We start from the raw sequence: 25,618 nt of genomic DNA, 5'->3' as shown, positions 1-25,618 counted from the left end.
TTAATTGTTTTTGGATAAATCATGACTTAATATGCATGCAATTATATATTTTTTATTTAATTATTAGTGATGCAAATTTAAATTATTTGCATCACTAATAAATAAAGAAAAAGTTTACGAATTGAATACAATTTACGACATCCAAATTCTATATATATTTTTTTTACAATGAAGATATCTGCATCCAACCATATAAATACATGCTAGGGGCGTATTTACTAAAGGGCAGGGGGCAGTCGCCCCCTCAAAAAAGAAAATACTCGTACTTTTTTAATTGCTTTTTGATCTAATATTATATAAATATGTGTTTTTCTACCCCACCACCACCATTTTTTTCTTCTCTATTCCTTTATGTAATTTTAGATACTTTTTTATATATTTTTTTTACTATAATATAAAATAACACTACTAAAATATATACTTTTTACTTCAAAATTGTAAATGTATACTCATTTTTTGGTGAATAACCCTAAAATAAATTCAGGGGTGCTGCCCCAGAACCTCGAAAAATTTATCTTACCTTTAGATGTAGTATTTCCTAAAAATATTATAGGTACATCGTTGTTAATTTCAATGGCTCACGAGACGAAAATTCGTAGGTACACATTGTATGATCAAACATATCAAACCATGGCTTAGGTTTTTTCGTATATCATCGACATTTACAACGTTTAACTTAAGTACTTAAATGAAAAATTGTTTTAAATATTTACTTGGAATAATATACCTAACAAAAGTTGTATAGCATAACCACATAAGTAGTAAAATTATCCAAAAAAAAAAATCAAAAAAATTAAAAAAAAAAAAAAAGGAAGAAGCTAAAAAAATCTATGAGACAATGTTTCATGTTCATCAGATACCTCAGTTTCCTTAATTATATATAAATGCTTCCTCCATGGAACACTTTTCTGTAAAAAAAGAATTAAAATTAAAATTATAATTATAATTATAATTAAAATTAAAATTAAAATTAAAATTAAAATTAAAATTAAAATTATAATTATCATTAAAATTAAAATTAAAATTAAAATTAAAATTAAAATAAAAAATAAATAATCTTGATCTGTCAAGGTGAGAAAAAAGAAAGTATATTTTCATCAAAATGAACTTAAAAAAAAAAAAGTTCACCTCCCATGATCATCATCTCCTTTGTACACGATACACGGTTCTCGTTTCGTTACGGGCTCGTTCTTTTATTCGTTGGTGATTTTTTTTTTCGTTTTCAGTTGTCATCGTGCGAATCCCCTTTGCTCTTGCTTCTCGAATTCACGCCAAAACTTTTCGTGTGCGATTCATTCCAATGCTCTTCGTCGCTACTCGAACCGGAATCATAATTATGATGCGACTCGTGAATAATATCTTGCCTCGTGCTTTTCGCCGACGAATTCGACCGGCTCTTAATACGCACCGATTTCTTCTTACTCTTGCGTTTCGAGCTCGACCCCAACTTCTTCGACGGATCACGTTTCGGAACCGGCTTTTGATTATCATCTTCTTCTCTCTCCTCGTAATCCGAATTGTCGTCCGAACTATCGCCGTACTCATAATCCGAGCTCGATTTATCGTCATATTTGTCTTTACCGTGGTTCGTATTTCCGTCTTCATCTTCACTGTCGGAAAAATCTTCTTGATTGTGACGACCGGAAACATTGCTATTATTATTGCTAGTACTCTCTTTAATTGAGCCGAATTGAGTCGAGTTATCAACCCTAGAAGATAGTATAGGTACGAGCCGGGCGGGTATGGGGGCCTCCGGTGGGGCCATTGCCAGAAAACTTAGGGCGGCCGAAATATCGCTTATCAAGGGACGAGCCGAGGGCTCCTCCTGCAGACACATGGCGGCTACTCCGACGGCTTGGTTTAAGCCTGTCACGTTGAATTGCTTTCGGAGGAGTGGATCGGCCATATCGGGGAACTTCGATGGATCTCGAAAAATTGGTTGTGCCTGTTAATTGTGATCATATGCACAATAGTTAATACATTATTAGTTATCGAGAACAACGAAACATTAGATTAGCTTTGAGACGAAGATCGGATGGATCGAATTAGAATCAACAAATTCTCATAAGTGAAAAATGTATTTCATTATGTTCCATAAATTGTTAGAAAAATCAGAAATCGAAATTTCAGAAATAAAAATAACTAAAATTATCTGAATAGCAGAAATTTCTGGATTGAAATTGCCGGAATTCGGAAATTCCATTTCGGTTTGTACCCAATAATATAATGTACATACTTATATAGTATTTCTATATAGTAGATTAATATTATAAATATATTTGAAAAAAAAAGGAAATTTAAAATCCGATTAGAACCAAAATTTCATATATAATTTGAATTTCGATACCACAAGTTTCGGAAAAATAAAAATAAAAATGATTTATTGAAATTGGAATGAGAAAAACGTTGGAAATGTTCGGATCATAATCGATGAAATTCAAAATCAGAAATTGGAAAATTCCAAATTAGAATTTCCAAATTTCAATTTTGATTTATACCCATAATATATTACAATATATTATGGGTATGTCAATATAGTTTCGGAATTTAAAATCACACCGGAATCGAAATTTCATATAAAAATTCTTATTATTAGGGGTGGTAAACGAGCCGAGCCGGCTCGTGAGCTCGACGAACCGGCTCGTAAAAAGCTCGAACTCGGACTCGAGGTTTTCGAGCTCGAGCTCGAGCTCGCGAGCTCGAGCTTTCTGACGAGCCGAGCTCGAGCCCGATTTTAGTTGTTCATCAGCTCGCGAGCCGGCTCGCGAGCCGGATTTATTAATATTTTTTTATTTTTTTTTATTATTTTTTTATTTTTTATATGTTATTTTTATTTAAAAATGTATAATAATATAAAATATTATAGAAATAAATACAAATATTAAAAAAATATATAATCACAATTTTGTGTTTATTTTGTAATTTTTTAAAATATTTTTTAATAATAAAATAATATTTAAAAAAAGAAAAAAAAAAAAAAAGGGATTGGGCTCGAGCTCGACAAAATTAACACGAGCTCGAGCTCGAGCCAGAAAAAGAAGAACTCGACGAGCTCGAGCTCGAGCTCGAGCTCGACAAAATAAACTCGAGCTCGAGCTCGAGCCAGCCAAAAGAGGCGAGCTCGGCTCGTTCACACCCCTACTTATTATGATACCAAAAGTTTTAGAAAAAAAAAATAGAAACTTGATTTTTGGAATTGGAATGAAGAAATCTCAAAGTCAGAAATTTTCAGATCAGAATCGACGGAACAAAATTTGAAACACTAGCGATCAAATATACTTACCCAACTAACTAAATTTTGCTCTTCCGTCGGTCGTGCAGTGTCCATGGCCGGACGGCCCGTGATAAGCTCAAGGAGGACGACACCGAAACTATAAACGTCCGATTTCAACGTCAATTCACCTTGTCTCTCGTATTCCGGTGCACAATATCCATATCCCGCCATTACCCTCGGTTGCATCTTATTGCCACTCTGCACGAGCTTGGCTAGCCCGTATTCCGAGAGTCTCGGATTGTTGGCATCATCGAGCAGGATATTCGATGATTTCAAATCACGATATATAATCGGGGGATCGGCTTTCTCGTGCAAGTACTCGAGCCCTTCTGCGATACCTAGAGCAACTTTCATTCTTGTTGACCAATCTATTGGTTTTTTCCCAGCTGGAAGATCTGCAAAATACACAAAAAAGTGTTACTTTATTTCTCAAATTCTTTTCCCCAAAATACCCTTTTGCCGAAAAAGGGTAAAGAAGAAAAGGAAAAAAAAATGTATGCAGATCGAGAGTACCGAATAGATGGTTTTTCAAAGAACCGGACGACAAGTATTCGTACACCAAAAGCCTTTGATCTCCATCGGCACAATATCCGATTATCTTTACTAGATTTTGGTGATGAAGGAAACTCAAAGTCGAGACCTCGAGCACGAAATCCTTTCCTCCTTGTACTCCATTTCTGTCTAGTTGTCTAACGGCAACAACCTATTCGAAAAGGGAACATTAAAAAAAAAAAAAAAAAAAAACCGGTCGGAAAAAAAAAATTAAAATTTGCGAGACTTTTAGTCTATTATACTGACCTGTCCACTTGGCACAAGTGTCCCTTTAAATACTTTTCCAAATCCGCCTTCCCCCAATAGACATTCTTGACGAAAATTCTTTGTTGCGGTGGCTAGTTCACGGAAAGTGAAAGATTTCACCGCACTATGTTCCGTTTCTTCGATATGATCATCGTTGTCGTCTAATGGATCTTGCGTATTGCTATTATTTACTGCACAAAAAAAAAAAAAAAAAAAAAAAAAAAAAAAAAAAAAAACAAAAAACGCGATATTTAGAAAGTGACTTGTAAATTCTCGACAAGTGAAATTGCAACACAATATCACATCAATTGAACACAACATGTCGTAATTAGACAGAAAGTACAACGAAAATTTGTTTGGCTTCCAAATTCCACAAGATGCTATAATACATCACATCATCAAAAACCTTAATTTCAACAAATTTTTCAATCAATAAATCCAATTAATCAACAATATGCATTTGCATGTTTGATTTTTAAGGTTGAAATTCAATTATGGGTCGACCCGACCCGACCCACTCGATCAATTGTTGCCGTACACAGGCTAACACAATACAAAATCTTGTAATAATTCTATGTATGCATGCATGCATGCACGTAAATAATATGTATATAATAATATATGAAAGAAGGATAGAAGTGAAACCAGGAGGAGGAGGAGAAGGAGAAGGAGGAGTGAAATCTTTCGGCTGAGCTATCGGCAAATCATTGTTATTCTCGTTGCTGCTTTCTTCTTCCTTTTTTTGAAAACATGGGAAGCAACTCATCTCTTTAGGCTAAAAACCAAAAAAAGAAACGAAAAAGCAAAAAAGAAAAAAAAAAAAAAAAAACGGACTCGAAAAAACAAATGTATGTAGAAATCGAAAAACAAAATGGCTCCTTTTTCGTCAGACGACAGAAAAGAAGCACGAAATTCCCTCCTTGTTTTTTTTTCGTTTTCTTGTCTCCAATCCTCAAACTGCTCGAAACCAAACATTAAAGAACACGGAGCCAAACTGAAAAAAAAAATCTCGTTTCTTGAATTAATTCGACTCGTTTTAATTTATCATGCATGCACGAAAACTTTCGTTACAAGATATCTTTTTTTTGGGGGGCCCGGGGAATGTGGGGGTGGGGGGGTGGGGGGGTGTGGGGGGGAGGGTCCTCCAGAAGAATGAAGGACCCCTTAAGATGAAGATAATGGCAAGAAATTGTGGAAACCTGGAGGAAAGAAAATCATTTGGAGAAGAAGAGAAAAATGGATTGTTTATGAACAAGCATTTTTTGTTGTTTGCCTCCAACCAAAACTTTTCCTTACAATTTGCTCATTTTGCTCCGGAGAAAAAGGGGGAGGTTTCAATGGAATGGAATGGCACTCTCTTTTTCTTTTTTTATTATTCAAAAATGAAAATAGAACATCTTTTTTTTGTTTTTAGGGTAAATTACGGTCACCCCTGAGGTGGGATCAAATTACGAAAAAACCCTTTATGTTTGGGTAATTACAACCACCCCTCAATATTCTTGCACGTTCATCCTTATGGTATCAAATTCAACAGAATCTTCCAGATTAAGTGAAATGTTCTTTAATTTGTACTTATTTTGTGCAAAAATACAGTTTCTGATGCACCATAATCTGGTATTTACAAACCAAGAGAGACATCTTACGATCATCTTGTTTCAAAATGTGAAGCTCGAATGAAGTAAAATGGGTACAAACTAGATAATATTCCACATAATCTAGAAGATTCCACTAAATCTGACACCACAATGGTTGACATGCAAGAAGATTCATAGTTGCGGAGGGTGATTGTAATTATCCAAACACAAAAGAGTTTTTTCGTAATTTGACCATACCTCAGGAGGCGGCCGTAATTTACCTTTATTAAAAATTAAAACATCTTTTTTTTCTTAATTCTATTTTGAGGGACATTTATATGTGAAAATAAAAATAAAATTTATGAATGTTGTTGCCATCTTTATTTATCACTTATTGTTTTTTATTACAAAGAAATCTGCAACCACAAATATGTGTAATAACTCAATCAACTTGATCACACTTGCATTAGCTCAAGTGATCCTGAAGGCGTCGAACTAACAACCTCATCTCCCTTCCTTGCTATCTGCAAGTAATAAACGATACATTATAATTAGGGAAAATTGCACATCACTCCCTAAAAATTTCTAATTTTTGCACTTTACCCACTCAATTTTTTTAAAAGTGAATGCCCTCCTTAAAAATAAAATTCTTGTTGCACATTGCCCCGATAGAAAAATTTCGATGGATCATTTATCGGAATTGAGTATTTTTGTTGCATGCTGCCCCTTTTATATGTTATTTTTGTTGCACGTTACCCCTTAAAATTAAACGTTATCTTTTTTTTTGCAAATTGCCCATTTAAAATGTTATTTTTATTGCACAATGCCCACAAAAAATTGGTTTCTGGGACAAAGTGCAACCAAAATAATATTTTGAAGGGAGATAATCCTGTTTTTGGATTTTTAGGGAGGAAGTGCGAAAATGGAAAATTTTTAGGGGGTGAAGTGCATTCGGTCTCACACACACACACACACACACACATATATATATATATATATATATATATATATATATTAGCAAAAAACTAACCATCTGATCAGCAGCCATTGATGTGTTATTCCAGGCTCGTTCCAACTCGTCGAAAACCAAATCGATGGTGGGTCGACCTTTGCTGGAATTGGCTGCACAAAGAACAGCTATTTGCAATATGGACTCGAAATCGACGTAGTTAACATTTCCTTTCATCCTAGGATCTACAAAATCCGTCAGTGGCCTTTTTCCAATGCTCACATCTTTCGCCTGCGCAAAGCCACGTTAGAATTTCAACGAAACATTAATTATATTTTTCTCAATTATGCCCTTACTGTTCTTAATTTATTGAGAGAGAGAGAGTTAATGGTGAAATAGTTTATGAGAGGTGGTTTATATTCTGGTCACTTTATTAGGGGTTTCTTGATACGTGTAAAGTATTCAATAAACGATAGTAATAATTTTAAAAAAATAGGGTAAATTACAACTACCCCTGAGGTATGGTTAATTCACGGAAAAAATCCCTCTTGTTTGGATAATTACATCTACCCCTCAACTATGGTTTTTTCTTACACATCCACACTTATAGTGTCAAATTTAACATAATCATCTCGCTCTAGTTTGTACTCGTCTTGTGTAAAAATACAGTTTCTCATGCACCACAATCTGATATATACAAGCCAAAAATCACATATTATGATCATCTTGCTTCAAAATGTGGAGTTCGAATGGGATAAAACGGGTACAAAAGTGAAAATATTCCATATAATATCAAAGATTCCACTAAATTTGAAACTGGATTTATAGTTGAGGGGGTGGTTGTAATTACCCAAACAAGAGGGGAGTTTCGTAATTTAACCATACCTTAGGGGGCGGTTGTAATTTACCCTAAAAATAATACTCCATCCGTTCCTAATTAGGTGTTTCTTTTCACTTATGTACAAGTATTAAAAAACACAATAAATGTGGCCTGATTTTAGGGAAAAACATATAAAAAAGACTAAAATAACCTTTATCACCTATTAATGATTTATTTATAAGAGAGTTAATGTATTTAATGCAGTATTGGATATGTAAAATGACAGATAACATGGAATAATTTTTTTGAAAATGTGAGTTATTGTGAAACAGATGGAGTAATGAAAAAAAAAATCACCTTTCGGGTGAGTTGGTCTCGAGCGTCTAGGTCGAGTTGAATGACTCGTTGACCGGATAAAAGTTGGAGCATGACAATTCCGAAGCTATAAATGTCACTAGCACAAGTTAGTTTAGCGTTGGTCATATATTCGGGGTCCATGTAACCCATTGTTCCTCGAACGTCCGTAAACACTTTGCTATGCTCCATTAGTTTCGATAGTCCGAAATCGGACAGCTTTGCTTCCATGTCATCACTCAGAAGAATATTTGTCAGCTGCATGTATATATATATATATATATATAGCAAGATTAATAAGTTAATTATGTGCTTATAATTTGCTCTCATTTAAAACAAGGAAAATGTCACTAGAGTAGGGTTGAGCTATACATATTATGCTCGATGAAGTGTACACCGGGTGAAGATGAAGACCGACTACCCTTCATCCATACATACACACACACACCAACACGGATGTGTGTGTTTTTGTGTGTGTATAGATAGATGAGTACTAGATGTTGTACTTTGTGTATTTCACCTAAGGTGGAAATTGGAATTGAATTTTTTGGAAACAATAATTTTCTTTCCGAATTTCATAAGTTCATATTTATGATATTTTCAATTTTTTTTTTGGAACAAAATTAGAATACATGTTAGATTCCGATTTCCAATCCCATTTTGAATTTACCAAAATATTTCCAAAAAGTTCCGATTTTCTACCGAAAGTTACACTAACAATATCGATGTTATTATGTTTTTCATATTATAGGCGGCTAAAAAAGAAGACGAAAATTCCGATCCAAAAATTTCCAAATTTGGATCTAGTTTTCCCATTTCAATTTCCGTTTTTATTAACAAAATTGAAATTAGTTTTTCATTTTCGAATAAAAAAAGATTTTTTTTTTTCCAAAAGTGATAATTTCAATCTGATCCGTTCAATTTCAACCCCCGAAATTTCACCTAATAAAGACCGACCCTTCATCCAGGCACAAACAACAACATGCATGGGGATGTCTGTGCTTTTGTACGTAGATGAGTACTATATGTAGACAATGTACTCGATATATTTCACCCGAATTAAAAAAAAAAATTAAAAAAATCACCTTAATATCTCGGTGTACGATGCATCCGTCGGCGTGATAGTGCAGATATCTTAGAGCACAAGCACAACCCCTCAATATTTTCACCCTCAAATCCCATGTTAGGACACAATCTTTCCCTGTCACAAATTAATCCATCTCAAACCCTAAAAAAAAATTAAAAATAATAATAATAATAATAATAATAAAAAAAAAAAACATATATACTCAAAAGATGCTGAGCAAGATTCCCATTAGAACAATACTCATAGACCAAATACTGCACCCCACTCGCAATGCCGCATCCGAACAGACAGACGAGATTCGCGTGCCGAACCCTCGAAAGACCGTCGATCTCTCTAGCAAAAGAATCCGACGTGTTTGTCCGAAAAAGCTGTTTGATTGCAATAAGCTGTCCACTTGGCAGCATGCCTTTGTACACCTGTCCTGCACTTCCTCTTCCTAGGAGCTGTTTACTGTCGGCGGCTGTGCAGTTAATCGCGTTCTCGATCTCCGTTTTCGAGAATCTGTAGAGGCCCGAGCATCTCGCGGCGAGTTCTTTGTTTAGGGTTTCTGTCTTTTCTTTCTTAATTTGTTTTTCGGTTTTCGTCACGTGCTTGATTAGCATGATTATCATTGCTAGGCCAATCATTACTAAAGTAACTGCTAAGAGTGCTTCGGATAGATCACCTGATGAATTAATGACATGTTTTTCTTTGTAAGAATATTTTACTGAGTTAGTACTAAAGATGGAAATTTATTTTTAACTTACTCTTCTTGACTTGGATGTAATTGACTGGTTCTGCAAAAGGGGAGGGGTAAAAATGAAAAAAAAAAAAAGATGAATGTCAGATCAGTTATAAAATTGTTTTATCCATCCCTGAGGGAAGGTTAAATTATGAAAAACCCCCCTCGTGTTTGGGTAATTACTACCACTCCTTGAACTATGAATCTTTTTACACGTTCACCCATGAGGTATCAAATTTAATGGAATCTTCTAGATTATGTAGAATATTCTCTTGTTTGTACCCGTTTTACCCATTCGAGCTCCACATTTTGAAACAAGATGATCATAAGATGTGTCTCTTCGCTTGTAAATATCAGATTAATCTGGTCATCTGAAAAATGCATTTTTGCACAAAACGAGTACAAACTAGAGAACATTTCACGGAATCTAAAGGTGAACGTGTAAAAAAGATTCATAATTGAGGGGTAGTTGTAACTACCCAAACATGAGGGTTTTTTTCGTAATTTGACCTTACCTCAGAGGTGACCGTAATTTACCATTGTATTTAATTTAAAACATTTTCTTTTTAATACGAACACAAGCCAAGATTCATCGATCACCTAATGGGAATTGAAACGGAATTTTGGAATTCAGCCGATTCATTTCTAAATATTTTCGAATATAAAACATTCTTTTTTAATTCGTCATTCCAATTTCCAAAATCCGATTTTCATATTTTTCAAAAACTTTTGGGAATCAGAATCGAAACTTTTCCTAAAACATTAATTCCGATCCGATTTTCACCCCAATACCAACGTTCATAATTCTAAAAAAAAAAATTATAAAAAAAAAAGCCAAAATTTGGACAAATAATTAAAGACGGCGGTTATATGCAAGCCCATTTTTTTATTAGTTCAAGACCTCCAACATTAAAATACTAATTTACCCTTAATGAAATTTAAAATCAAATAAAAAATACAAAACATTAAAAAATAAAAAATACATTTCCTTTGTGCAAGACCAAATAAAATACATAAATCCAGAAATCCATCTTCCTTACTTCACGACTTAAAAATCTCCTCTTTCTTCTCCTTCTTCTTCACAAACCCACCAAGAAATCCTACACACCAAAATTATCAAATACATACCAAACATTTACGATGGAATCAAAAACAATGATATGGTAATTTACGAGGGTGGAGAACGCAATGAAGTATGTTTTAACCGTTTATTTTTGCTTTTGGGTCGTTTTTTTTGTTGGAAAAAAAATTCGACGATACTAAAAATCGGTCTGCAAATACCGATTTTTGTTACTAAAGTCGGTAACCACATTCCGATTATTTTAATAAAAATTGGTACTTAAAAACCGATTTTTGTAGTAAAAATCGGCATGACAACACCGATTTATTTTTGTATTATCGGTATTGTCATTCCGACTTGTACTACAAAAATCGGTTTTTAAGTACCGATTTTTATTATCTGTGTTTTTTTAAGACCGTTTTCTCATACTTTCGTGCAACAACCTAGGGGATTGATTGAGGACTATTCAAATGAATTATCTAATAATAAATATTTGAGACACGGAAAGCTCTACTCGGTTGGGTTAAAGGAGTTGGTAGACACCACCGAATGGGGATAAACATTTCCGTTTCAAATATTTAAAAAATATCAATTAATCAAATATATAATGTATTATTTAAAAAATTCCGAAAAATATCGGTATCCGAAAACCGATTTTGTACTCAATAATCGACATTAGAACGCCGATTTTGACTTGTAATGTCGACGTTATGTCGCCGATTTGGTTAACAAAAATCGGCATTATGACGCCGATTTTCGTATACAAAATCGGTCTGGGTAAACCGATTTGGAAAACCAACGAAAAAAAAAAACCAATTTCAACCTCAATTTTTTTCCAAAATCGGCTAAATCATTGCAACCCAACAAGAAATAAGCATAGATTAATGTTCATCCATACATATTTATCAAGAATCGATGTTCGATTAATGTTTTCGAATTACAAATAAAAATTTAGTAAAAAGGACATCGATACTCGATTAATGTTTTCGAATTTACGAACAAAAGTTTAGTAAAAAGGACTCGCCGGTCGTGATATTTTTTTTTTGTTTTTTTGTTTTTTTGTTTTTTTTTTTTTATGATTTTTGGTCTTGAACAAATTAGAAATAAGATTTATTTGTATTTGAGTATTATTTGTGGATAAGGGTATATTTGTCATCTTTGGTCTTGATGAAATAAAATTAGAATAATTTACGAGCTTGAACTAATAAACTCTTTTATGTGGTTTTGAAGTAATAAAAAAATGGGCTTGCATATAACCGCCGCCATAATTAAATGATATAATTCCTACCTGGATTAGCCAAAGCAGGCAAACATCTATCAAAATCATCAGCAGATGTACTAAGATTCATTTTGCCAGCTAATACCGAGACAACAACAGCAACAAGACAAACGCCTTTTTCGTCGCTAATATTTCCTCGAACACCCAAATCAGCGACCAAATTATCCACTTCTTTCGATATTGCATTCGTACATTTCCCACACGCATCATCGAACGAAGAAGACGACCCGAAAATCGAACACTTTTCAAGAACGTTTTTGTCGATATTTTCCAGCTTAAGATTCGAGCATTTTCCGCTTCCATAGTAGAAACCGTCGAATCCGCATGTTTGGACGGATACGTTTTGCTGAGGGCGAAATGGTCCGCTGCAGTTGCTCCACTGATCTTTAGCAAGGAAGATATATTCCGACGGACTGTTAAATAAACGAAGGGCTAACGCATTGGTAAAAACGAGGAGGGCGTTTTGGCAGCAATTTGTTACGGGGAAGGTGTTCCAATTCTTGATGTTTTCTTCGACATTAGTGCATCCACCTATCGGTTTGTATGGGAATCCAGTGAAATTTAGCCTGCATGCTGTAAAAAAAAAAGATGGATTTTTTATCTTATCAAGAAATTAAAATATTTTCGGAAATCAATAATCGAGAATGAAAAAAACGGCATTTATCGTAACAGCGAATATTTTTTTCAGTCTGAATTACGATTGATCAAGAATGATTTTTTTTTTCTTTTTTTTTTGAAATTTGAGGAATTAAGCCCTTTTGTGTAATGATCATGAAACTGAAATTAAAAAAAAAAGAAAAAAAAAAGGAAATATACGAAGGGAGGAATCGAGAAAACGGTATAAACCTGGATCTCCCGGTGATGGAAATGAAGAGGCTTCAATAAAAAAAAGATTAATTAGTAAAAAAGAAAGAACCCTAAATTTCATGCATATTTCTTTCATCTTTAATTTTCTGCTGTCACAAAATCTTAATTCCGGTAATTTCTTGATGTTTGAGAAAATTACAATAAACGAACCATATTTATAATCAGGCAATTTTGGCCTCAGTCGACTGACGACGAAAGAATTCGTACAACGTTCGTCGTGTAACCTTGGGAGTATCAATCAACATGGAAAGGCTAATCTGTACTGAAATCCAGGCTTAATACATTGTCAGTGCAGATGATGGTCTTTTGGCATTTTATTGCAATAAATTTACTTATATTATCTACTAATTAAGAAATGATTCCTTTTGGCATTTATCAACTTACATGCAAACGAGATTTTCGACTTAGTTTTCGCCGTCTTAATCAATATGGGAAAAATAAATCGAGACCCGATGGATTTGGCTCGAAATTCGAGCCTAATGCATTACATGACAATATTTACAAGGCCAAACTGCTCGTTTCACGGACAAGATCGATCAATTAAAAAGTGCTTCCATATCAGCTTCAACTTCTCTTTAAGCTTTTCTATCGCAATGTCATTATTTACCGTCTGCTCCTGCATTTTGATCACAGACATACACACAATTATTCAATAGCAAGTTGCACAGTGCCAAAACGAGATAATAAAATCAAGACTCAATTAAAAACGATGATTTGGAGCCAAAACGATGAACATATATCGTAAATGCATAAAAAGAAATAAAAAAATAACTTACCGGTATTAGTAGAGAGATAATTTCAGGCATTTTAAGACTGACTTCATTGGAAACCTCTCCGCTCGAAGATCTAAAATCAAATCTATCTGCAACTCGAACTTTAAGTCTCGTACACGAATTTCTAAATATTTTAGCATTCGTATGCCAAACTCCAATCACGGAGTATCGATCGCCCGACGACTGATTTCCGAACGACCATCTTAATCCACCCTTCACTTCTGAATCTAATCTGGCAGAATTTATCAGCCCTTTTATTTTCTCGACCTCTTCATCCTGGAAAATAGAAACCATAATAATTCGTTACGGATAATTCTGTAAGAAATTAAGAAAAACTCGGATAAAGTTTAAAGAACTTGCTGTTAAGGCTGATAAAATTCTCTTCGTGCAAAGCATCAGCCTCAAATCGAGGTTCTTGTCGGGACAGGACATATCTACAACCAGGTGGCGCACTCGGTTCAACTCAATCTAAGAAAACGAGAGTAATATTTTTATTTTTAAACATAAGTTAGAACTGGAAAAGCAAATACACGTGCGGAAAAAAAAAAAAAAAACTTGCCTTGCAAAGTTCGAGTTCGTTTGTGTGTTTGGAAACAGCACACTTACACGATATGGTTGAATCAGGTTGTGTGTTGTCAGACAACTGCATGACGTGAGCATCGGTCTGAATAATGGAATTTATAATTTAAAAAAAAAAAAAAAAAAAAAAAGCATGGAGTTCCGGGAAAAAAAAATACCTTCACGTGGTATAACTCCTTCTCCTCAAACTCGAAATCCAGTTTCGGGACTACGTTGCTAGTAATGTATTCCACATACGAAGGCGGAAGACTTGTGTAAAATGATTTATGCAATTGTTTCAAAGTGCCTCCATGCGGAGAGCTTCCTTTCATGGATTCTCGTGTATACGAACGGTTCCTGCACGCCCAAAATTTTTAACGGAATTATATCTTACGTTTTTATGTACGATGAATTTACATAAGCAAATGGGACTAAAATTTCATTAAAAAAAGAAAAGAAAAAAAGTAGAACGCAAAGTTAAGTTTTCAAAAAAAAAGTAATACATTTTGATAAGTTAAATTTGGGATACGATTAGAAAGGTCACGCTCGTCCACAAACAGAGAAACACTAACCCATGGAAATGAATTTTTCCGAATCGGAGAACGAGAGTAGGTTTTATTTCTCCGAACTCGTTTCCCGTCATCTCTTTCACTTGCCGAAAAGACGAAAACAAGTCGTGCTTCACTGTTTCAGAAACAGAAATCCACGGATTTTCTGACAGCTCACTTGCCTTGTCAACATTTTCTACACAAGAACTTATCATCAGCAACGAAAAAGGATGTGCGGAATACCTTCCGACACACTTAGTGGGTCAATTTTGCAATTTTCAATAAAATGAAAACACATTTCGGTACCAAATCTGCAAATAATTTTGTAGCTTCCTTAATTCTTTACATTGATCAATTGCAAATTCACAAACGATAACAATTTACAAGAATATATTTGTATATTTTGCACGTCACCCCCTATAAATTTCTATTTTTCGCACTTTACCCCCTCCAAATTTAAAAAAGTGAATGCCCCTCTTCAAAATGTTATTCTTGTTGCACATTGCCCCGATAACAAAATTCCAATGGATTATTTACCGGCTATGTAGCACGGACACGGGAACGCGTACATGAAGAAATAGGGAAACGAACACGAGGAAACTTCATTTTCCAAAAAGTTGGATACGGGAACGCGGGGAAACGCGTAAATAATACAAATATAGGGGTGCATTCATAATTTCTAAAAAAATTATAATATTTAATATATTCCACAAATTACATTCGGGGCATATAAATTTATTTTGGTATGGAATTAACCTCTACAAAAATATTAAAACACCACAACAAGTGTAAAGGAGACATAATATTTAAGATTTTTTTAAGCGTATGCAATTCGGAGTTTTTATTTAAAATGAAATTTGGATTTATTTTGTTTGGAAACGCGTTTCCAATTTTTCATTATTATCATAAATGTTCCCGAAACTTTTAAATAGTTATGGAAACGACCCAAAACATTTCCGACAGGTGTCGAGTTTCGGTTTCCAAAACGTGGAAACGCGTGTGGGTTTAAGTTTCCTTGCATCATAATTTACCAAAATCGAGTGTTTTTGTTGCACGCTGCCCCTTTAAATGTTATTTTTGTTTCACATTGCCCCTTAAAAATATTATGTTTCTGCACGCTGCCCCTTTAAGATGTTATTTTTGGTGAACAACGCCCACTTGTAATTGGCTTTTGGCGGCGAAGTGCCACCAAACAATATTTCAAAGGAGGTTATCCGTTTTTTGAATCTTTAGGGGGGGAAAGTGCAAACATGGAAAATTTATATGGGGAGTGCAATATTTTCCTATTATATAATTTGTAAATAAATAGAGACATATTTATTTTATAATTTATAAATGTACCCCATATTTTTAATATTTATGCAATGTGCTACAGAAACAAGACGTGCTTTTGAAAGCATAAATGCAGGTTGTACATTGTGCTGCTACATCTTGTACCTTAAGATATCGAGTGAAAAAAGAACGAACCTTTGAGCACTAGAGCAAGAGGCTTTTCACCGGATTTTCGGTCAACGGACTCCACATCCACCGGCTCGAGGCGAGTCAACTCGGAAACCCTAGACTCGTCGCTCAGTCCGACGACGAACCATTTAGATATAGCATTTTCAGCGTACACGATTTTCTTAGGATTATTTTTCGACACCAGATTCAGATTCCTCTGGAAGCGAGGGATCGCTGACTCCGGCGGTGGCGCTGGGGAAGGCGGAGATGAGGCGGCGGCGCCGCCCCTTGACTGCCTCTTATGCGGGGGTACGTATGCCATTACAGTTTACAAATTGCAATACGCAACCCTTTTGAATTTTCCCGTTTTAGAAAATTCGGTACTTGTAGGATTTGCATCTTTGACAATGAATTTAGAGTATTTGAAGATTCACCCCTCACGTTTCACCGTTTTCGTTTTCGTACTTTACCTCCCAAATTTAATAGACTATTTTTTCTTAATGATCTCATTTTTATAACTTAATCAATTAATGCTTCACTATGCAGCACGGGGAAACGGACATTGGAAAATGACATGTCCAAAAAATAGGGATACAGAAATTTGGGGGAAACGTGTAAATATTAAAAGTATATAGATATATTTATAAATATGCTATATAAACATATACTACAAGTTTTTATTTATATATAAATTCTTTTTATATATTTCCGTACAAATATATTCAAAACTGCTATTATTATCAACTATTAATTTGCAATTAATCATTTAATCATGTAAATATTTAGGGAAGCAACAAAAATATTTGAAAATTAACTATTTAAACATGTTTCTAACTTTTCAGAAATTGCAAAATGGCTCATAAGATGTCCTGCATGTGTCCTTGAGTGTTGAACACGACACTATCCTAAACACGGATACGTTAAGAAGCTGAAGTTTCCGTACTACATACATGCTTCATATTTTGTTAGTCCAAAAATTTATTATACTTCAAATTTAAAGGCTAATTTTGCAAGAGCATCTCCATTTGAAGGCATATCCAATATCATTTATCAACTTTACATAAGACTATTTACAAATATGAGCAATGCTTCTACAATATCTAGTATTTAATATAAAGTATACACATTTGTTATTTTTCGAGTAGTGTAGTATCGTTTGCCACCTTTTTTTTTTTTTAAGTATATTTTGGGTCTTCGAAGATAAAATTACGGCTCTGCCACTGCACGTGAAAAAATCCCGGTTATTGTTTCAGTCGAGCAAAAGCAAACCTATTCATCCTCTCAAGAATCCCGTTCGCTTTCCTCTTAGCCCTCGAAGTTCCACTCTTGGCTACTCGAGACAAAATTTCGTAAGCATTCTCCACTTCACTTATCTCCCTCAACTTTCTCCGATCACTAAAACACACATTATAAATAATCGAAACGCAATTCTCCGTGCTCTTTTCACTAACGTTCTCTCCCAAAACACCAAACAAGCAAAATATCACCCCACACTCTTCGATCTCCTCGATCGCCCTCTCGTGGCTCGAAAGCATTGCAAGAATTTCGAGCATTTCATCGACTAGCACACAATCGATAATCTTCTCAACAATAGCCATAACGGCTCCTTCCCGGACGACTATTTCCCGGTTTTCGAAAACGGTGCACAAATTCAAGATTGCGAAACAAGCATCTCTCAAAGCGAATGGATGCCCTTCTTCGATTAGCTCGATCAAAGCCCTGATAGCACCCGATTTACTAATCGAGTGTTTGTTTGAATCGAGGGTTGATAAAGAGGAAATGGCTGCAGCAGCATTGCTTCTCGTTTTTACATTTTTGTCTCTCAACGACTCGACGAGAAAAGAAACGGCTAATGGGCTGTTCTCTCCTGCCACTATCCTTTTCTTGTTGCTTTCATGAGTGGAGATATTCAAAACTATTGCAACCAAATCATTGCGCAGATCGGAATCGGAATGCGCGTTTCGGATCAAAATCGGAGAGAATAATCGGGGAATGGCATCCTTGGTGTCTCCAAAAAGAGCCCGGAAAGAGGAGAATCTTTTCGTGAGAAAACGAAGCTCTTTCGCAGCATCGGCTCGATCGGAAGTGGACGAAAGTTTTTCGAGCAATCCAATCAAATACTCTGCGTTTGCGTTTGCCGAATAGTCTTCGGTTTTGTTGTCGTCGATGGGGATCTCAAATCTGTGCAACGTACACCAGTTGTCAATCATTTTCTTGATTGAAAGATTTGGGATTAGGGCAGTGTGGGGAAGAAGCTGATTGGTCAGTGGGCATGTTTGATGCCCATCTTTCAGCCATTCTTCAATAATTTGCTCCTCATATGTCTGCCAAATAAATATATATGAGAGAGAGAGAGAGAGAGAGAGAGAGAGAGAGAGAGAGAGAGAGAGAGAGAGAGAGAGAGAGAGAGAGAGAGAGAGAGAGAGAGAGAGAGAGAGAGAGAGAGAGAGAGAGAGAGAGAGAGAGAGAGAGAGAGAGAGAGAGAGAGAGAGAGAGAGAGAGAGAGAGAGAGAGAGAGAGAGAGAGAGAGAGAGAGAGAGAGAGAGAGAGAGAGAGAGAGAGAGAGAGAGAGAGAGAGAGAGAGAGAGAGAGAGAGAGAGAGAGAGAGAGAGAGAGAGAGAGAGAGAGAGAGAGAGAGAGAGAGAGAGAGAGAGAGAGAGAGAGAGAGAGAGAGAGAGAGAGAGAGAGAGAGAGAGAGAGAGAGAGAGAGAGAGAGAGAGAGAGAGAGAGAGAGAGAGAGAGAGAGAGAGAGAGAGAGAGAGAGAGAGAGAGAGAGAGAGAGAGAGAGAGAGAGAGAGAGAGAGAGAGAGAGAGAGAGAGAGAGAGAGAGAGAGAGAGAGAGAGAGAGAGAGAGAGAGAGAGAGAGAGAGAGAGAGAGAGAGAGAGAGAGAGAGAGAGAGAGAGAGAGAGAGAGAGAGAGAGAGAGAGAGAGAGAGAGAGAGAGAGAGAGAGAGAGAGAGAGAGAGAGAGAGAGAGAGAGAGAGAGAGAGAGAGAGAGAGAGAGAGAGAGAGAGAGAGAGAGGAACAGTTGAATCAAACCACCACCTGACCAGAGGCGAGGACAACAGGGTGTCTCATAAGAACACCAGAAATCGGACAGTTGAATTCTGGAGGTGGATTTTTTTGAAGAGCAAGACAAATTTCAATTGCATTTTCGGTAGCGTCCAAATCGTCGTCGTCTTCCTCCATTAAAGCATCCACCACTCTTTGAAGCTCTTTCTTCAGCTCTGCTGCAGTTGCCATTTTTTTTTCCCCAGCCTAATTGGCCATTTTTTAAACCCTAATTTATTCAATTTTCCCCCAATCTGATGGGATTGTTCACTCAAACAGCAGTTTTGCAGATTTTGCAAGAAATAAAAATGAAGACTATAGTGCGACTCTGTTGTGTCATACTTTTCTTGCATTTTTTTTTTATTTATTTCTTTCCAAGATTTGCTTTTAATTGAATTTATTATAAAAAAAAAAAAAAAAAAAAAAGCAAGATTTTTTTGTAGATTTTTAATAGTTTCTTTACTTTGTGAAACAATTTTATTTGCTTAATATTAGTATTCCTCATTTGTAAAGTAGAGGATTATTTATTGACATTATTTACAGAGATGGAAATAGTGATACGCGAAAACGATAAAAACAAAAACGGCATGTCCCGAAAAATGGGAAAAAAATGTAAATATTAGAAGTATAGGGGATATTTATAAATATGTTATGTAAACATATATATAAGTTTTTATTTATATTAATATATATTCTTTTTATATTTTTTTATTCGAAATAAATATTATTATCAACTATCAATTTACAACTGATCAATAATTTATGTATATAATTAGGAAAGAAAAAAAATTCAAAATTTATTATTCAAATATATTTCTAACTTTTTAGAATTTGATAAAATGAGCTAAAAGGTGTTTGACAGGTGTCCTTGAATGTCGGACACAAAACGTATCCGAAACACGAATACGTTAAGAAATTAAAGTTTACGTACTATGTAAATCCTAATTCTTAGTAATAGTTCTATAAATCCAATTGAATTATATAAAAAAAAAATCATTTGTTGGAGAAAAATATTCAAATTTATTTGATTAATACGATGCAAACAAAACATGTAATATCAAATATGTGGACGTAATTATTTAATAATTTTAATGGTGGATCATTAAATTCATAATTACAATATTGAAATAAAATTAGTACTCCCACTGCCGCCAACAATTAAGAATAAATTAATGAAAATGACTAGACCATAATTCGGAATTCCATATGCCGACATCTATAAAAATATCACTTTTTTTTTTTTTTAGTGGTCACTGGGACTACATAACTTCTTCTTTGTTTTAATTTTTTTCTTAATTAAAAAAAATAAAATAATAAATAAATAATTATAGAAAGTGACTGCACTTGGAAATTTCTTTTGTCCCAATTTGAAATATTTGGTGGCCAATCCCATGTCATTAGGTCAAATTGTCAATTTTTAAATTATCAAATAACTAGTATTTCTCCCCAAGCGATGCAACAACCGTTATATCAATAATTGACCGAAACACGTGGGTTTTTAGAAAATAACATAAAATATTGTTGTGTATTCTTTGAAGAGAAAAAAAAAATAATAAAAGTAAAAAGAAACGTGTAAATTCAATTGAAGATTTTAAAGAATTTTATACCTTTTATAATTAGAAAATTAATAGATAAAAAATAAAGAAAAAATATATAATTAAGAAAATGTATAATTACGAGAAAAAATAAAGAAAAAATGTAAAAAATATATAGTAATTGACTTCTTATCATTTATTATTATTAAAAGTTAACGTTTATATACGAACAAATCAACTTGTAAATTAGAAATTTAGGTTTGATTATCCTTATTATTTGTGCATACACATAATCACGAACTTTTATAGTTGTAAAAATTGAATGAATATTAAAAAAAAAACGAAAAAAAATCAAATTTAAGACAATTTCGTATTTTCTTTTATAATCATTTTTCCATCATTCTATCTTAATAGTACCCACATAAATAATTAGGTTATCTGTTTTTGAAATGGACCGCAAAAGTTGAAATGGGCTAAAACATTCGTCGTTGGGCCGCGATAAATCGAGTGGGCTGAGAGCTCGCCGTATGCCCCCAATACCTTAGAAGGTGAGATGGGAAGGCGCGGTACGTGGCAAACAGGTTTTATGACCACTGTACAACGTGATTCAGAGATAACTTCTATAAATAAAGGGGTCATTAGCAATAAACCCCTCATATAGTTAATAAATAGTGATATGTCCACCCCTTAAATCTTTCTTTGTGATAAACCCCTAGAAATTGTATTCCCAATTCTACCCTTGTATCAATTAGCATAATTTCACCCAATTATTCCTTTTTTTCTCTCTTTCCATAATCATAATTTAATTCCTAAAAATATATTTCCAAATTCCTAAAAATTGCTACCAAATTAAAAAAATGATTTTTTTTATTTTTTATTATTTATTATTTTCGGATTTTATTTAGTCATTTTTTATTTTTATTTTTATTTTTTTAATATTTTTTTAATAAAAATATTTTTTTTTTTATTTTTCTTAAACAAAAAATTGAATTTTTTTGGACAGTTTACAATGCCGAATATGACTATAGTTGAATATGACTATATGTGACTATGTCAATTGTAGTCGTATTATTTCTTTATATTGCACTTTTTTTACATTTTTAGCTTTAAAAAATCCGATTATATAGTGTTGTACAGTCATGTTTACCAAATTATATAAAACAACTAAGATTCCCTATTGTTTAGGGAAACAATACAATCAACATCCACACAAAAAATCGCAAAAGAATCACAATTTGAATCTTGTTTTTTCAAGTCAACTTGAAACGAGAAGATAGAACATATTCGAATATGACTACAATCATATTCAACAATAGTCGTATTCAAAATGACTACAGTCATATTCGAAAAAAATACATAAATATGACTATAGTCATATTTGAATATGACTATAGTCATGTTGTTGCTACTGTACAAATTTGAAATTATATTTTCAGATCTGGAGGGAAAAAAAAAAGAGAGAGATAAATCGAAAGTACATATAAAAGGGGAGAAAATTAACGAACAAGATGGAGGGGGAGTACGCTTCAATTCATCTAACTAAATACATAAATATGACTATAGTCATATTTGAGTATGACTATAGTCATGTTGCTGTTACTGTACAGATCTGAAATTATATTTTCAGATCTTGAGGAAAAAAAAAAAAAAAGAGAAATCGAAAGTACATAAATAAAGGGAGAAAATTAACAAACAAGATGGAGGGGGAGTACGCTTCATTTCATCTAACTAAATACATAAATATGACTATAGTCATATTTGCTGCTACCACAGTGAAGGGAATGGGAAACAACACACCATTGCAACCTTTTCCGTAGCATATACCGCAAGTAAGAGTCTGTTCCAATAGAGCTGATTCCCATGTACTTGCACATATTCACTAGACGAGGCCTAAATTGCAAAAAACACAACCATATCATGTAATGATTGTTGTATATTTTAATCTTAAACAATGAGATACAATTATGAATACGAAAAAATGAACCTGCTGATATTATCTAGTGTGAGTTCATCATTGAACAGCTTAGCAAATCCCAAAATTTCCTCATTATCACCATCGCAAGCAAGGAAACATTGATTTATCATAAAAGTGGAAACCAGGTATTGAACCGGCACATCATCTTCTATAAACGAAAAATCTAACAGAAGTACGAAATATAGGCAGGTGCAACTGATGCATACTTTAGTAAATTTTATGATACCAAATCTATCAAAAATTAAACAGTTGCACAATCATCATAAGCTATGTTCCTCGGACAACAATGATTAGCTTTACTATGTAGAAATGACCCATATGCACAATTCCCAAAAAGAATATTGCTGCTACTGATACATAAATATGTTCCAGATCTGTAGAAAAAAACAAAAAAAAAAACAGAGAGAGAGAGAGAGATAGAGAGAGAGAGAGGGAAAGAGAGAGAAATCGAAAAATAAATAAATAAAGGTAGAAAATTAATGAAAGAGAGGGAGGGGGAGTCGACGACAACGGAGATGGCGGTGGTGGCGGCGCGGCGTGAGAGAGGCGGCGGTGGCGGCGGCGTCGACGATGAGCGGCGGTGGCGGTGGCGCCGACGATGAGCGGCGGTGGCAGCGGACGATGAGCGGCGGTGGCGGTGGCGCCGACGATGAGCGGCGGTGGCGGCGGACGATGAGCGGCGGTGGCGGCGCGGCGGCGGTGGATGAAGCTTGAAATTTTAGGAGTGTTTTGAGAGTTTAGGTGGAGAGGTGGAGAAGAAGATGAAAGTGGTAGGTGAGCAAATAATTAGGGTTATAGTAGTTGAGGGTAGGTTTGTCTTCTCACACTAGTCTAGGGGGGTCTCACTAATTAAGAATGAAATTTGGGTGTTGGGAAAAGTCTTTCCAAGTCAATTGGGTTTAGTTCAAAATATTTTCTATTTGAGGGGTGTATTGCATATTTCCCCATAAATAAATAATAAAAACGTGTACATTAAAATCAATGATTTAGCAATCAGTGTAAATCTCGGGCGAAATAAAGAGATACTAAATTAGGACATAGCCATAAACAGTTCTCTATATAAACAAGTCACGAGTGTATCAAACCCTATTAGGGTCACATTTTTTTGACACAGTTGAAAATACAATTCATACTTTCTCTCGAATTATCTCTTTTTTTAATTTATTCTTCTCTTTTATATTATTAGAATTTTGATGATCCAATATAAAACATATATACAAATCAAGATAATCAAACCGATAAATTATAAAATAAAATTTAATTATTTAATTAATTATAACTAATTTCTTCAACCAAACGAAGCCTCAGTGAATCATGTTCGAAATATCCCAAATAATTGGATAAGATAACTGCTCTCACATGTATCTAAATGTTAAACTCAGTTATCCTAGATTCTTCTGCAGTTCGTTTGTTTGTATAATATATTTGTTTTTTTAATTTATTTATTTGTTTTTTTTTTCTGTTTTTTTTTTTTGGTGATAAAAAAGGATTCTTCGTAGTTAAGTCTTAAAGGTAACATGTGTTCTAAAAAAAAAAAGTCTTAAAGGTAACACATAATAACGAGTAACAAGCAACACGCATGCATCAATGCATCGTGGCCTTCTTACAGACCGACACGTGTAACCCACCAACACAACAACCATAAACGCAAGTCTCTTGGCCAATTTCTGAATTTCAGGCCCACGTGCTTATCCATAACTATTCTCTGAAGTAACTTTGGCCGTATTTGCATGTTTATTTATATGGGTAAATAAAAAAAAAAAAAAATTATATGGGTAAATTATAAACACCCCTGAGGTATGGTCAAATTACAAAAATACCCCTCTTGTTTGGATAATTACAACCACCCCTCAGCTCCTCAAATTTAGTGGAATCTTCGAGATTATATGGAATATTATCACTTTTGTACCCGTTTTATCCCATTCAAACTCTACATTATGAAGCAAGATGATCATAATATGTGATTTTTAATTTGTATATATCAGTTTGTGGTGCATCGGAAACTGTATTTTTACACAAAACGAGTACAAACTAGAGCACATTTCACGAAATCTAGATGATTATGTTGAATTAGGCACCATAAGGGTGGAGGTGTAAGAAAAAATCATAGTTGAGGGGGTAGATGTAATTATCCAAACAAGAGGAGGTTTTTTGTAATTTGACCATACCTTAGGGGGGTGTTTGTAATTTACCCTTATTTATATTTATTATTTAGTAGTAATATATTTTTATACTCGGTCACTTTGGCTCGATATTATTTCACTCAATTCTTCTCTCGATTGCATCGACTTGTCTTCTTGTACTTGAAAAATTATCTCAATGAAATCCCTGTTGTTAGTTGTCAGACATTTGACATCAATACCATTTGATTGAAGCTCTTAAATTACAAAAGCGCCACATCTCTCAGTTTAAATAATTATTAAAAAAATAAAAAAAAAGGAAAAAACAAAAAAAAAAGATTAATTAAAAATTCAAGACAACGAAAAAACACAGTCCACGACGCCAACCATAATTTATTTTTAATTTTTAATAATTATTCAAACTGGGAGGGGCAATTTTTTTTAATTTTCAGATTTAGATCACACGGTGTTAATGTCAAATGTCTAAAAACTAGCGGCAATGGTCACATTGAGACCATTTTGTAAGTACAGGAAGATATATCAATACAATCAATAATAGAAGGAGGTAAAATTAAATAATATCGAGTCAAAGTACATTGAGTGAAAGAGGAATTTACCTATTCATACAGTCATGCTAAACAAACAATTTACGAGGAAAAATATCTCGATTATAATATAAAAAATAGACTAATATTATATTCGCTGAAAATTTTGTATAGTTGATGTTTATACATGAATATAAGGGTAAATTACAACCACTCGTGAGGTATGATCAATTTATAAAAAAATCTTCTTGTTTGAATAATCACATTTACTTTCTTAATTATAATTTTTA

General features: G+C 34.1%; 4 protein-coding genes across 5 annotated transcripts; all 4 read right to left on the bottom strand.

Moving 5' to 3' along the window:
* Positions 1-606: 606 nt before the first annotated feature.
* Positions 607-5,460, bottom strand: LOC105955419 (putative serine/threonine-protein kinase PBL25). Its single transcript, XM_088820033.1, has 6 exons — positions 4,718-5,460; positions 4,073-4,263; positions 3,788-3,977; positions 3,284-3,669; positions 1,129-1,945; positions 607-908 (listed from the first exon to the last, which is right to left on the bottom strand). The coding sequence occupies exons 1-5, from the start codon at positions 4,836-4,838 to the stop codon at positions 1,223-1,225; spliced, it is 1,611 nt and encodes a 536-aa protein (XP_088676159.1). The 5' UTR covers positions 4,839-5,460; the 3' UTR covers positions 607-908; positions 1,129-1,222.
* A 641-nt stretch (positions 5,461-6,101) lies between these two features.
* LOC105955356 (putative receptor-like protein kinase At2g42960) lies at positions 6,102-12,897 on the bottom strand. Its single transcript, XM_088819109.1, has 8 exons — positions 12,763-12,897; positions 11,926-12,489; positions 9,603-9,632; positions 9,059-9,520; positions 8,855-8,970; positions 7,773-8,027; positions 6,677-6,886; positions 6,102-6,170 (listed from the first exon to the last, which is right to left on the bottom strand). The coding sequence occupies exons 1-8, from the start codon at positions 12,857-12,859 to the stop codon at positions 6,102-6,104; spliced, it is 1,803 nt and encodes a 600-aa protein (XP_088675235.1). The 5' UTR covers positions 12,860-12,897.
* A 187-nt stretch (positions 12,898-13,084) lies between these two features.
* LOC105955646 (uncharacterized) lies at positions 13,085-16,591 on the bottom strand. 2 transcript variants are annotated; one of them, XM_088820029.1, is made up of 7 exons: positions 16,130-16,591; positions 14,687-14,858; positions 14,294-14,471; positions 14,116-14,220; positions 13,917-14,024; positions 13,560-13,832; positions 13,085-13,399 (listed from the first exon to the last, which is right to left on the bottom strand). In XM_088820029.1, the coding sequence occupies exons 1-7, from the start codon at positions 16,422-16,424 to the stop codon at positions 13,304-13,306; spliced, it is 1,227 nt and encodes a 408-aa protein (XP_088676155.1). In that variant the 5' UTR covers positions 16,425-16,591; the 3' UTR covers positions 13,085-13,303. The 2 variants fall into 2 exon arrangements, with proteins under 2 accessions (XP_088676155.1, XP_012834868.2); XM_012979414.2 differs by having other exon boundaries at positions 14,116-14,199; positions 16,130-16,548.
* A 531-nt stretch (positions 16,592-17,122) lies between these two features.
* Positions 17,123-19,669, bottom strand: LOC105955420 (U-box domain-containing protein 9). Its single transcript, XM_012979135.2, has 2 exons — positions 19,148-19,669; positions 17,123-18,426 (listed from the first exon to the last, which is right to left on the bottom strand). The coding sequence occupies exons 1-2, from the start codon at positions 19,343-19,345 to the stop codon at positions 17,344-17,346; spliced, it is 1,281 nt and encodes a 426-aa protein (XP_012834589.2). The 5' UTR covers positions 19,346-19,669; the 3' UTR covers positions 17,123-17,343.
* Positions 19,670-25,618: the final 5,949 nt, after the last annotated feature.

The sequence above is a fragment of the Erythranthe guttata genome, chromosome 6 (genome assembly GCF_056151865.1).
Source record: "Erythranthe guttata isolate IM_541 chromosome 6, IM_541, whole genome shotgun sequence".
NCBI lineage: Eukaryota > Viridiplantae > Streptophyta > Magnoliopsida > Lamiales > Phrymaceae > Erythranthe > Erythranthe guttata.
Note: the sequence above shows the minus strand (reverse complement) of the source record. Positions and strands in the feature narration are given on the sequence as shown.

Excerpts from the sequence above, each read along its gene's own strand:
- LOC105955646 (XM_088820029.1), bottom strand. The coding sequence starts at position 16,424 with ATGGCATACGTACCCCCGCATAAGAGGCAGTCAAGGGGCGGCGCCGCC. Across the intron at positions 14,025-14,115 it reads ACGAACTCGAACTTTGCAAG|ATTGAGTTGAACCGAGTGCG; the intron begins GCAAGTTTTTTT and ends TCGTTTTCTTAG. Across the intron at positions 13,833-13,916 it reads GAATTTTATCAGCCTTAACA|GATGAAGAGGTCGAGAAAAT; the intron begins GCAAGTTCTTTA and ends TCTATTTTCCAG.
- LOC105955420 (XM_012979135.2), bottom strand. The coding sequence starts at position 19,345 with ATGGCAACTGCAGCAGAGCTGAAGAAAGAGCTTCAAAGAGTGGTGGAT. Across the intron at positions 18,427-19,147 it reads TTGTCCTCGCCTCTGGTCAG|ACATATGAGGAGCAAATTAT; the intron begins GTGGTGGTTTGA and ends TTTATTTGGCAG.
- LOC105955356 (XM_088819109.1), bottom strand. The coding sequence starts at position 12,859 with ATGAAAGAAATATGCATGAAATTTAGGGTTCTTTCTTTTTTACTAATT. Across the intron at positions 9,633-11,925 it reads GCCTGCTTTGGCTAATCCAG|AACCAGTCAATTACATCCAA; the intron begins GTAGGAATTATA and ends CCCCTTTTGCAG. Across the intron at positions 8,028-8,854 it reads TCGTACACCGAGATATTAAG|CTGACAAATATTCTTCTGAG; the intron begins GTGATTTTTTTA and ends ATATACATGCAG.
- LOC105955419 (XM_088820033.1), bottom strand. The coding sequence starts at position 4,838 with ATGAGTTGCTTCCCATGTTTTCAAAAAAAGGAAGAAGAAAGCAGCAAC. Across the intron at positions 3,978-4,072 it reads CACTTGTGCCAAGTGGACAG|GTTGTTGCCGTTAGACAACT; the intron begins GTCAGTATAATA and ends CTTTTCGAATAG. Across the intron at positions 1,946-3,283 it reads AGCAAAATTTAGTTAGTTGG|GCACAACCAATTTTTCGAGA; the intron begins GTAAGTATATTT and ends CACAATTAACAG.